General features: G+C 35.6%; 1 protein-coding gene across 1 annotated transcript in view; it reads left to right on the top strand.

Moving 5' to 3' along the window:
- Positions 1-426: 426 nt before the first annotated feature.
- Positions 427-12,687, top strand: part of PIBF1 (progesterone immunomodulatory binding factor 1) — a 102,636-nt gene continuing 90,375 nt past the window's right edge. The window contains exons 1-4 of the mRNA XM_079313488.1: positions 427-736; positions 1,603-1,703; positions 3,486-3,684; positions 8,633-8,752. Coding sequence (XP_079169614.1) covers positions 485-736; positions 1,603-1,703; positions 3,486-3,684; positions 8,633-8,752 — 672 coding nt within the window. The 5' untranslated portion in view covers positions 427-484. The remainder of the gene's footprint in view (positions 737-1,602; positions 1,704-3,485; positions 3,685-8,632; positions 8,753-12,687) is intronic.

Here is a 12,687-nt window from a genome sequence, read left to right as displayed (position 1 = left end):
ATTACTGAGGTCTTTTTCAACTTGTCTGATTCTGTGATCAAAGTATTCCTTTACTCTTTCCACCAGTAAGTCGTGCTGTGCCTTTTACGGGGTGCTATATATGCATTGTGGATCTCGGGAGTTTTCGATGCGTGTGCTTTTACAACGTGTATATCTTTGTTTAGCTATAGCATCATACTAGTAAAGCTAGATTCACACTGGTGCTCATACTGGTATTTAGCTTATTGTAGTCGAAATGCTTGATAATGATTGTTCAGGAGGAGGGTCCTCAGCCAGCAGCCCTCCAGAGCTTCTCAAAGTGCTTTTCTTGGGTGAAAAAAAAAAAAAAAAAAAGATTCACGTAATACTGAAAAGTATTGCTTGCTTGTAGTGGTTGGTTTTTCATAATGACATTTCATTTAATTGTTTTTATTCTTTCTGTTGATTCTTCAGGGGACTCATCTCAAAGTATAGCTTAAAAAAGCTTTGTGAGTAGTGGAAGAAAATGTCGCAAGAAAGCTCCAAGATAATCAAGAAAGTAAACATTTCTAGCTCCTTGGAATCTGAGGATATCAGCTTGGAAACCACAGTACCAATTGATGATGTTTCTTCCTCTGAAGAGAGAGAAGGTACTGTAAAAATCACTAAGCAGCTGATTGAACGGAAGGAGTTGCTCCATAATCTTCAACTGCTTAAAATAGAATTATCGCAAAAAAACTTGATGATTGACAACTTGAAAGTTGAATATTTGACCAAGGTAAGTAGTTTCTCCTTTCATTATATAATCTTTTCTTTATTTTGGTGCTTTTAGAGTATGATAGAAACTTCTGTTCTGAAAAGAATTTCTTCAAATTACATGATGGAGATCTACTAAGGTGATTTGGGAGTTTTCTTGGTGTGTTTTGTTTGTGTTCTTTAATGAGAAGAAGGGAAAATAAAGATATGGAAAACTTTGCTGACTTGTTCAAGTAATTTTATTTATAAATAAGGGAAGATCTAATTAGTTTTGCCTTTTCTAAAATACAAAGGAAAAACACCTGTTTTCTTTCAGAAATGAAAAATAATTTTGTCACTCACATTAGTAGCATAACAAGGCTTTGAACCTGAACTTGTGGCGTACTAGAAACAGTGATCTGAATACTCTTCAATGCTTTGTTAATGAAGATAGGGGTAGAATATACCAACATGGTAACAGTAGATTTTGTTGTGTACAGCTTGTAAGAGGACGCATGAGATGAAGAAAGGTGTAAAAATATTGCCACATTTCTGTGCAGTTTATTTTTACAACATACTATATGCTTACTGGTTTTTATTGGCTTTCTGCTCTGAGTTTAAGCCCGACTTGAAAGTAGTTGAACAAACAGCTATTTGGCTGAAAAAGACCTATTTAAGACCTAAGTTGTTTTTTTTTTTTTTTAATTTTAGCACGTTGGGACAAAGTTCATATTGTATTCTGTGAAGCCCTAGTATATTTAGAGGTCTTGTTAGCCATGTTTGCACTGCCCACAGCACTGGGCTCATAGCTTCATTTCAACGTGTTCTTTTTGTAAATTTTTTTAAAAATTAATGGTAATTTATGGTAATTTATTTTGTTTTATGCTCACTCACTTTCTTTATATTTAGATTGAGGAGCTAGAGGAGAAGCTTAATGATGCAACCCATCAAAAGCAGCTGTTGTCTTTACGACTGGATAGTCAGTTGGCATTACAGCAAGAAGATGCCAGGTATGATGGAAGTAAAATTAAGAAATTCATCTTTAACAAATTAGTGAATTAATTAAAATTTGTGTAAATAAGTTATTAGCAGAAACAGATAATTACTAATTGCAAGAATATGATTTCTTTTGCAGATTATATTAGTGTTTTCATTCTAAAAATTGAATTTGCATATTTAATTTACATATAAGTAAATTTGAATTAAATTCTCACTGGCTGAAATTTGTGGATTTGGTTTTATGTTACCTAAATTCAAAATTCAGTAGGAGGAGGTAGTAAAAGTGTTGTAAAAACCAATAAAGAACAAAAGAACTAGGCAGAGTGATAGAGTTTCCATCCATTTAAACAGAATTTTTAACAACTGCAGCATAGAAGACTTGGGAAAGGTAAGTGCATAATGTTTAGCTTTTTCCAATTATTACTTCTTATTTAGAAGTAATAAGACAGAAATGCTTTCAGTCGATGATGCAGAAACTCACTTTCCATGTTGTTTTTCTGAAATATTTGGAGTTAACCTGAGAAACAGATTGGCTAGCAGGCTTCTCCGAAACACTTTTTCAATTGGGTGTCTCCACACCTGTGAAGATTACTTACATTGTCTCATGTTAAAGTAGAGCGTATGGGATGTGTCTACTTCCTAGTCTTATTCTGCAGTAAGGCTAAAACAGATTTAGGGATGTGGAGCCAGGCCTGAGATGAGTTCCAGCAAAGTCTTTCAGCTGAGAGGAGCTTATTGTCAGAAAAACATTTGTACATTTGTCACTCTGTATGCTTCAATGCACCATGCTGGCCATACTTGAGTTATTTAGGGAGCACTCAGTAAAGAAGTACTGATGTGCAAACTGTTATTAATACATGTAAACAAGTCAACTGCTTTTCCCAATCTTTTCATTTGTTTTCTTCTCAGTCTTTTACTTCACTTTTTTTTCATCCTCATGTAATAGAATTGTACACACCATGGGGTGTGTCCTTGTGTGACTTTTGCTGACCTCAGACTTCCTGTTATCTGTACCCTACCAGTGGAGTAGATGTTGCCTAGTAGTACTAGTTAGTATTTTTTATTCCTTTTTAAGTCCTGCAGAAATGACCATGTTTTAAGGAGTGATTTGAATATGTTTTCAAGAGTTGCAGCTAAAAAACAATAAAAAGGTAGGTTTGTTAGCTAGTCTTTGATTTAAATGAAGTACTCCTAAACAACATTAACTGATGTGCAGTTTCTCTTGCTGTATAAAACCTTATCACTCATGACAATAGTAGTGATGTTGTTTTAAAGCTGGAAGTAAGGCTGCTTATTCTGTTGTACTGGTTAGTTTGTTGCTGTTTGTTTTATTTTAATAAAGGACTCCAACTTCGTATGTCACAGTGGTTAGAAAATTAAGGGTTGGAATGATGGTGCATGTGCTGAAACATGTTAAGACCCAAGTTCAAGAGATTTACCAGCTTCTTTAGGGTTTATGTGGAAGCAGATTCTGCTTTTTCGTGTTTTTAACGTTTTAAGTGCTAAATTAATTTCAGTTTGTAAATTTAAGTCAGCATTTGTGGAGATTGTCTGTACTCAGATTCAGCTTTGTATTGTCACTGACTGTAAAGTTCCTGGGTTTTTTTCTGTATACTGTATCTGATATGACTGTTTAACCATGGTGGTATACATTCTGGCACTAATTACGTAATCTTTGTGAATACTTCCCCTTACAAAAGGAGCAGAACTCACTTCTTTGCTAGGGTATTGTGAAGCTTTGTCATTGTGTAACTCACTACCTGATACCTTCTGTTTTCAAATCCATCTTAAAGGAAGCATCAGGCTCTAATGAAGCAAGAAATGGAAACTGTTTTATTGAGGCAGAAGCAACTGGAGGAAACAAATCATCAGTTGAGAGAGAGGGCTGGAGATATCCGTCGTAGCTTGCGAGACTTGGAATTAACAGATGAATGCTATGAGAAGCTAAAGTCTCTTCCTGAAGATCAGCTTTCTATCCCTGAATATGTTTCAGTAAGTATTGGATTTTGTGTTGCTTTAAAATATAACCTGTATTTTGGGTCTGGCTGGGACAGAGTTGACTTTCTTCATTGCAGTCTGAATCTTGGTGTGTTTTGCACTGGTGGCTAAAACAGTGTTTTGGACAGTCCTTGCAAAACATCAAGGCTTTCTTTTTTCCCTATTTTGCCTCCCCCTATCCCTGCAAGCTATGAATGGTCATGAGATTAATAGGGGACACAGCTGGACAGCTGACTTGAATTGGCCAAAGGTGTATTCCATAACATCAAATGCTATACTCAGCAGCATAAATAGGAGGTAGAGGAAGAGAGAGGAGGTGGGGGTTGATGGCTTCCCAAGGTGGTTATTACTCAGGGACTGGCTGGGTATCAGTTTCCCCAGTTTCTGGGGGTGATTTTCCTTTTTACTTTTTAAGCTCACCTCTCTTTCCTTCAGTAATTGGTTAGAAAACTTGACACCTGGGTTTTCTGCTTTTGTTCGTTCTCCTCACTTTCTCATGCTCCCAGGGAAGGCAGCACGTGGGTGAGCAGCCACATAGGCTGCTGGGCAGGCTCAACCCATCACAAGCTATAAATTATGGTGGGTTGTGGTTTTTTTTATCTCTAGCTAGAAGTAAAGGACCTTCAGAGGCAAATGTGCTCCCAATCAGTCTGTTATGACAGGGTTCCAGTAAAGAGAGGAACCTTTTAATCCCTGATTCTGACGTCTTGAAAGAGAGTAGAACTGCTGATGTATTTTAAGGAGGTTAAGCAGATGGGATGTTACAATTAAAATGTGAGCACACCTTGAAGGTATGAAATACAGCAGGCTGAAAAAGGGAACTTGTAACTTGGTTTGCCAGAACCACAAGCTGGGATCACTCTTGCAAACATCCCTTACTTTTCTGTTATACTTTCCATATGAGCCTTTCTTATTGGACTAAATGCAGGAGACAAAGAATACTGTAAAGTATACTCTAAGATTAATTTTCTTGATTTAAGATGTTTGTTAATTTTGGCTTGTGGATATGTGGACAGGCCACAGTGTACTCTTGTTTACAGTAAGAGGTTTATGGGATGTGTCCAGAACATCCCAGCTGACTTATGAGAATGAAGATTTAGACATATAAGCCTAAATTCACCAAAATATTAGCATTGTACTTGTCTATAGAGCTTGTTATTAAGGAAACTTTTATTTAATACATATAATTAATACAAATAATTTTAATAATTATTTAATACAATATTAAAAACCTTAGTACTTTTGAGGTGTTAATGCTACATGAATTAATCCTCCGGATCAAAGTCATGCTTTACTGTGCTCTAGATATGTACAGAGAAGTAAAAATTGTCACCCTTATCTAAAGGATCTTCTTGTGAACATCTTTTAAAAAGCTGGGCTTTTGAAAGTGCTAGGAAAGTCATAAGGCTCTGTGGGATAAACAAGAACATGTAGCTTGGGTCTTGTTAGGTTATCACCCCCTAGCTGTCTGCTGTACCCACTGCCTTCTGCAAAAGTATTTGACCAGGTTTTTTTGATTCCTGCATGATCATAAAACCCAGATTTTTAACAGAAACTGAAATCTGTGTCAGCAAATCTATTGAAATGGATGTGCAGGAAGTTCAGGACTTCAGGAATTGGTTGACAGTCAACACAAAAGACACTGTAGCCAGGCAGGATAGATACCAGGAGTTGGTAACCTTGTGAGCCGCTTTAAGTGAAGCTGTGACAGCACAATTTAGATTTAATTTGTGAGTAGAAAATGGCTGTCAAAAAGATGTGAAGTAGGAGGGATGAGTAACAGCCATCTTAATACTTAACCTTCTATTCTTTTACTCTGGTGTTCAACCAGTAGGTATTAGTTTCATCTGTGAAAAAACTTCTCTATTTAAATAACTGTTCAATGAAGCTCCTTCCTTCTTCATGCATTACTTTTTCCTTTTAAGAAGTAATTTTTAGACCTTTTTTTTTTTTTCTGGATAAGGCCTTTAAAGATGTATTGTAGTAAAGTGCTGTTTTCAGCTTTTTTCAATTTCTTTTAGCAGAGGATTAATGTGAACCTAATGGTATCAGTTAAGCTTGGTGGTTGTTTATCATTCTTTTGAGTTATGCAGCTGATATAGATGCTGAGAAGCTACAGAACTGTTTTGCACATCCTGTCTTTGCATCCATTTGGCCTGCAAAGGCTGAGGAAAGGACTTTGAAGGGAATGCTGTTTCATGCTCTGCTTGCCTAAGGAGAAATTGTGCATTTCTAAGCAGTTAAAATTTCTGAATCTAGATCCATGTGTAGACTAATAGTATAGCCTATTGATATTAGGTTGAAATTTTTTTTTACCAAGAAAGGGTCCTGCCAACTTGAGCAAGAAATTTTCAGATTTTTTTTTTCTTGTTATCAGTTACAAAATACTGCCTTGCAATTCTCCAGGATGGAAGTAAATACTTAGAGTTTATTTGAAACTTGGTGCATTGGATAAAGAGCAGGAAGAACTTAAATGCAGATTTTGTATATAGAGATACTGTAAGTTTAAAACACTGGAGTTAAAGCAAATGTGAAATGTGTTTCACTGTTCTTCCACAAAGGGGTGCAATAGTGACATGTTAGAACAAAGCCTAGGTAATGTTTAATGCTAATGATGACAACTGAAAAAATTTATTTTACACATCTGTCTCTTAAAACCATACTTTTTTGATTTTAACTTACATGTAAAAATTCAGATTTTTGTTTAGCAATTTCTAAGATGTTTTTAGAAACAGTATATGTGAAATTTGAAAGTACTTCAGGCTTCTAAATGGTTCAGTTGCCAAGCATCAGTTCATTTTGTTCAGTAAAGCAAACTTCTTATGTACTCCACCGTAAAAAAAAAAAAAAAAAAAAAAAAAAAAAAAGGCAATTTAAAAATAAAGATATCTGCAGGTTCTGTTTGAACCAATTTGAATTGCCATGTCTTTCAGGTATGCAATTTTTGCTAACTGCAGCGCAGTTGCTGTTTGTTTTTAGAAGGCAGTTAACTGATGCAACTGCTTTCACAAAACTTCATTAAACAGAAGCCAGCTTTTTCACTCTCTGCACCCACCCGTTTTTTACTTAATTCTACTTTTCCATAAAGAGTGGTGGGCACAGGCTGAGTTTTTTTTAAATTGCCCAGAAAGTAGAAACTGTTTACACACATCAGTATAAATTTGCGATTTTTTTAAGATACGCAGTTGTTTCTGAAGTTGCTTTTAGAGGAAGTTTTGTTTCTGCTATATTGAATTCGCAAGAGGCAGTGAGTGCATGCTTCGACTGCTGGGCTACATGAATGTTTATTGGCTATCAAACCAGCAAAACGGCAACAACAGTTGAACTGCTATAACCTCACCTTCATCTGCTGCTTTCATTTGCACTTTCCTATTACCATGCAATGATCTTTTCTTGAGAGGCTGTGTAAAAACATTTATCCCTGATGCCTGTATCCCATATAATCTTGGTTTCTACTGGGAAATGTGTTTTAAGGTTATTGTGTTTTGAGAAGTAATTGTGGTATGATAGCACAAGTTTGCTAGGTTTCCTAGGGATATTGCAGTAAAAATTCAAGAACTTACTGGAGAAGCAAATGTGGTTTTAAAAAAATCACAATTCTTCAAATGGTTATCAATTAGTGATAATCAAGGTTACTTTTTTCTTAAGAAATGACCAATTGAATCATCAGATGCTAAAGTTAAAAATAAAATCTTTCAGTCATGTTGCATGCTTGCCTTAATGTATAAAGCTTACTACACCTGTGTTTACATTGCAAATTTCTATGGCTTCTGTGTTTTTTAGAATTGTATGCTGTCAATTATATGACATACTTGGAACTTTTGTCTTCTCCTGTTTACAGGTAGCAAAACAGAGATCTGTCTTCCTTCTGCATGGAAGTGCAGTACAGCTTGCTCTTGAATGCTTACTTAATCTGTGCTTTCTTGTCTGTATTTCTTCTTTAATCATATATCAAAGAAAGCATTAGGGATGAAGGGTATGCAATAGCTTTTGCATGAAAACAGTGCCTACTTATTTATTCTTTTCACACACACCCCCAAATGCAACATTTTAAGGTATCAAGTTAATCTGGGAATAATAACCTCTGTGTACGTGTATGTGGGTGTATATCAAAAAAGCTCTTTCTTCTTTGTTTTGTCTCTTTGGTTTTTAATACTGACTTTGTGGTTTTACTACCATGTTTTATAGTCTTTTCTTCTTGATCAGAAGAAAAGTTCTGAAAAAGTTTTACGGATGTGACTTCCTTGCCTGAGACAATGCCCATAAGTAGTGCAAGGGAAGAGAGAGGACTATGTGTTACACATTTTAAATTTTTTTAATCTGTTAGAAAGTTGGAATTTTTTGGTGTTACTTTAGCAGAATCAAGTCTTTCAGAGTCTTAGTTTCCTGATGCAATTGAATCTGTATACCAACATGTTACTGCTGAAGGTGTATGTGAAGGGGGTGTAATGGTTCTTCCTGGTGCTGTTCCTGCTCCCTGTGCTTGCTCTTGCATTTTTCTTGGTGCAAATTCAGCACACTGAGCTGGCAGAAAACAAAACAAAACAAAGCTCTCCATTTCTACACACCCCATAAAATTTTATATTGACTTGGGGGAAGTTAGCAAGTTGCATTGATTATTACTAAATAGGATTTTGGTTTGTTTGGGGTTTTGTTTGGTTTTGGTTGTTTTGGGTTTTTTTCTCCTTTTGCAATGTTAATCAAGTCAGCTCTAGGCTTGGCACAAGGAAGTGCATGGGGCCATGTGTCTCTTAGCAACTGTATTTTTTGATTGGTCAGCGTGAATGGAAGATGTTTTAGTTGTACAGCAATATAATCTTTACAGCATGCCCTAGAAATAATTCGATAAGTTATTGTCATAAAATGTTGAGCTGATGTGTTTTCTAGTTTTACAGTTGCAATTTTGCTAGTTTCAACTTTGATGTCTGTCTTGTTTTTCTAGGTGCGATTCTATGAAGTAGTCCATTCCTTAAGAAGAGAGCTAAGTGATCTACAGATGAAAAAGGAGAGTCTCACAGAAGAACTAAGTGGGTACAGATCCCAACTGAAGTGTCTGGCAGAGGTCTGTGCTCCTTAGTTATCTCAGTTCTGAAACTGTGAATACATACATTGTGAAAATATCATTCTCCAAATCATTATTCATGTATGAGATATAAAAGCTTTTTTACTGTATAAAAATTATGGCAGTGAGGGAGAGAAAGAAGAAACAGGCTATATGCATCCTTGTATTACAGCTAGCTTTTTGCTATGGCTGCCCTGCAAGATTTGCTCATGAAACTGCTCAGGGTCATCTCTTAGCATCTTGTTGTGCTTTCCGAGGGCAAGATTTGAAGGTGGGGAAGCTGGACAGGAGATCTGCCCAGCAGCAGCTGAAGACACCATGATGGTTCAGTGCATAGTTTTTGAGATGAGGATGTCTTGGTAGTAGTTTCTTTCAGCTTTTGTTTTAATGTTATGAAAAAGCATTTTAAAAAGTTCTTTGGAGTTGCATCTTCTCTTTGTATTTTAACTTTCCTATTTGTTTCTATACTAAAGAAAAAGGTAATTTGATTTCAGGTAATGTATAAACACCAGAAGTAGAGAAACAAAGAAACAAATTATACAAATATTTTTAACTTTTAGTTTTATAGAGCTAAAGAATTGAAACAGTATAAGGAGCATTTTTTTTAATGTATTTATCAGTATTTATATTATTCTTGGCATGTATATAGCTACGGTGATTTGTATTTCAGTTTAGTTCTGCATAAATCTGGAGTTAGGACAACAGTTTCAGATACTCAGGTTTATCCAGGTCATGGCTACTAGAGACTTAAATGACATTGTAATTTTACTAGTTCTGAGAATATGCTTTAGTTATTGCCTTTTTTCCCTGTGAAATTTGCTTACAGAAAAATCAGGTGTAAGGAGAAATGCTTTATACAAAGTTTCTTTTGAAATTAATGTACTTTCATTTCTCATTCTGATTGAATTAGATAAAGTAGTCAATAAAACTTATGCGTTTACATGCTTCAGCATTATTCTGTGTCACCACCTCTGGTCATAATTGAGATTAAACTAATCCTGTTAATTTTTGTCTTGCATAAGCATTTTCCTTCATTGTACATTTAATGTGCTTTGATTTAATAAAATTGTACAGGAAGATTTCAGCCTTTGAGATTTGACTGACATCTATTAACTTTTGCTGAAGCAAATTAACAAGATAGTCGCTAACAATAATTGAAGTTGTGCTAGAAACAGTTTTCTTGGGACATTGACCTTTCTTTGATACAGACTTCTTATTTTGTTCTTTTTGCACCACATGGTGGCAGTATCCACCTTTCCCACTGATCTTTCTCAAAGTTTGAAGTGCACTCTGCTTTTATGGAGAGGCTTAAGAATTTCTTTGTTTTGATTCTGGCAAGTTCAAGTTTTACCTTGTGACTTGCTGAGTGTCACGGTAACAAGGTGTCTCAGAAAATAAGGTAAGAGGAGCATCATCAGGATGTGAGAATACTTTGCAATCTCTAGTATTCTTGGTGCACAGGAGCTGACATACCTATTCATCTTTTGCAGTTCATGAAAAAGAGATTTCAAGGTGTAGTTCTGGGGTAACATTTTTGAGCTCTTCACTAAGGTCAAGCTTTTTTGCGAGGAAATTTATCAGTAGGAAATAAAGTTTTGTGCAGAACCTTACCTAAGCTCATGCACTCTTCTGCTGGATTTTTTTTTTTTTTTTATTATTATTCCAATAGTGCTTGTTTTTCCTGGTACATGAAATATAGCTGCTGAAGTTTCTTGGCTGTTATTTAATAATTTATACTCTGCAAATCCTTCTTCTGGGTTTCCATCCAGTATTCTGTAAATTTTAAGTTTTCTCTCATCATTGTAATATTTCTGTTCCTTGTGTAATTTATAAACAAAGTCTGTTCTGAGTTTAAAGCTTCTTTAGGAAACTCGTAATACAGAAGTTTGAAATACAGTAATCACAGAAGTTAAGATAATTTTTTTGAGGGTTTTTTTACTTTTGTGAGAATAAGCTAATTTCTACAGTAAGCATTCCTTCTTTTTTCTACCCTTGCAGATAATTAAGGCTCTGCTTAATGACTTTCAGCATGGATTTCTTCCTTCTTTTTGGGACATAGAAAGGAGCAAGAAAATATGCTTAGGCCAAATCTTGGGGGAGGAGGATTTTGTTGGCTTTTCTGATTGCTTGTGGCTGACAGACTAGATTTGAGCAGGTTTTATACATGTACATATTCACCCCAAAATAAAGTAATAAGAAACATGAGACAACTTGTTCTGGACTCATTGGAAAAATTATCTAACTAACCAAGAATTGAAAAAGTTTGAAGGAGAATTTGAATTTGTCTTACTAGGTTGTCAACTTTAGGAAAATTTAAAATGAAATTTTAAAATGTAAAAATTAAAATTTAAAAATTAAAAATTAAAATTTGAAGTGAAATGAATTTGTCAAGTAAGACAACCATTCTGACTCTAAAACTTTGTAAACTTCTCTTGGTGTGCTGCTTCTCTTAGCCCTTAAAGGCTGCTGAATCTGTAACACAAACCCAGTAGGGTAGGGGGCTGTTTCTGACAACTGGTAGCAGAAAATGGCTTGTAAAGGCTGATTTTTAGCACTGGAACATGGTTTGATAAAATATATTTGTTCTGCTGCTTTCTGTTTTAAAGTGGTCAGTGTAAGTGGTTGTGCTGTACAGCTAAATGAGGGCTCTTTGTACACAGTTGTTGCATCTATGATTTAGATCAATGCAGTTCCTCTGGCTCCAGGTACAGCAGGCACAGCCCGGGGGAAGTGGTGGAACTGGTGAAAGCCATGTTCTTGTTCTGCTGCCTGACTTGTTACTAAATGTATGGTACAGGCTTATTTTAGCCCTCCTTTTACAGTGCTCTGTACTTCAAGTATAAATAATGTTGGCACCACCAGCTTTGGAGGTAAAGATAGAGGAGGAAGTCCAACTATAGTGTTGTATTACCAGGAGCTTCCCAGCAATAAAACCAGCTTCTGATGTATGCATTCCCATGCTGAACATCAGTTTACTATTTTCAGAGCTGTTTGTTTCCAAAGTGGTTAGAACCTTCCCTCAAACAGATGTAATTCACTGCTGGTTGGTTTCTCTCAGGCTGGGAGAGTGTCTGGGAAGGAAATCTTGTTTTTCTTTGTACTTCCAGAAGATTAAATATTGCTTTCTTCATCTGGCTGGAAGTTCCTTGGCAATGTTTTCGTGTAATTTGGTATTGATACAGTTTTATCGGGGCTCCCTTTTCCTCAGTTATTTTTTTATATAAAGTTACCTTCAGGATTTGCAATAAAATTTATAGCATGAGAGTATCTGAAAGCTGTTATCCTAAAGACAAAGCTGGTTATATGTATGACAAAGATTTTTTCTAAGACTTCATCTCTGAGTCAGGATTAGTAGCTATCAGGTTTTGCTAGACATAACAGTTTTCCCTGTGATAATGTTTTCCAGCTGGAGTGAAAACATTACTATAGTCTTCAAAGAATAAACTAAGCTTTTGTACTTAAAGGATCACTTGGCACTAGATGCATCTGAATATTAGAAAACTAAGACTGTTGTTGCTACTCCAAGAGGACTGGGATCCCTAAGGTTTTTCCTGAAGTTTGCATATCTGTAAAGACTACTCTAGAACTTTCCCCCAGCCCCCTGACACCACTTCTAGAAGCAGTGCCTTGATTTCACAACTCTCTTTAGATAGCTGAGGTCTTGGTCTTAGGTGAAATGTGTGCCTATTTTTTTTTTTTTTTTTTTTTTTTTTTTTTTTTTTTTTTTTTTTTTTTTGCTGTTGTTAATATTGTTCAGGAGAACAGCTGCAAGGATGATGCTCTACCAGTAACTGTGAGATTGAGGCAGCAGTTGAATATTTCCAAGACTTTAGGAAATTTCATATCTATGAAAATTCCCTTTTCTGTCCAATACCTTTCTGCTCTTTTGATACATAGCTGTGGCTGCATGGACTGCTAGCTGTGGTTCAGAAGTA

This window comes from Erithacus rubecula (assembly GCF_903797595.1).
Source record: "Erithacus rubecula genome assembly, chromosome: 1".
NCBI lineage: Eukaryota > Metazoa > Chordata > Aves > Passeriformes > Muscicapidae > Erithacus > Erithacus rubecula.
Note: the sequence above shows the minus strand (reverse complement) of the source record. Positions and strands in the feature narration are given on the sequence as shown.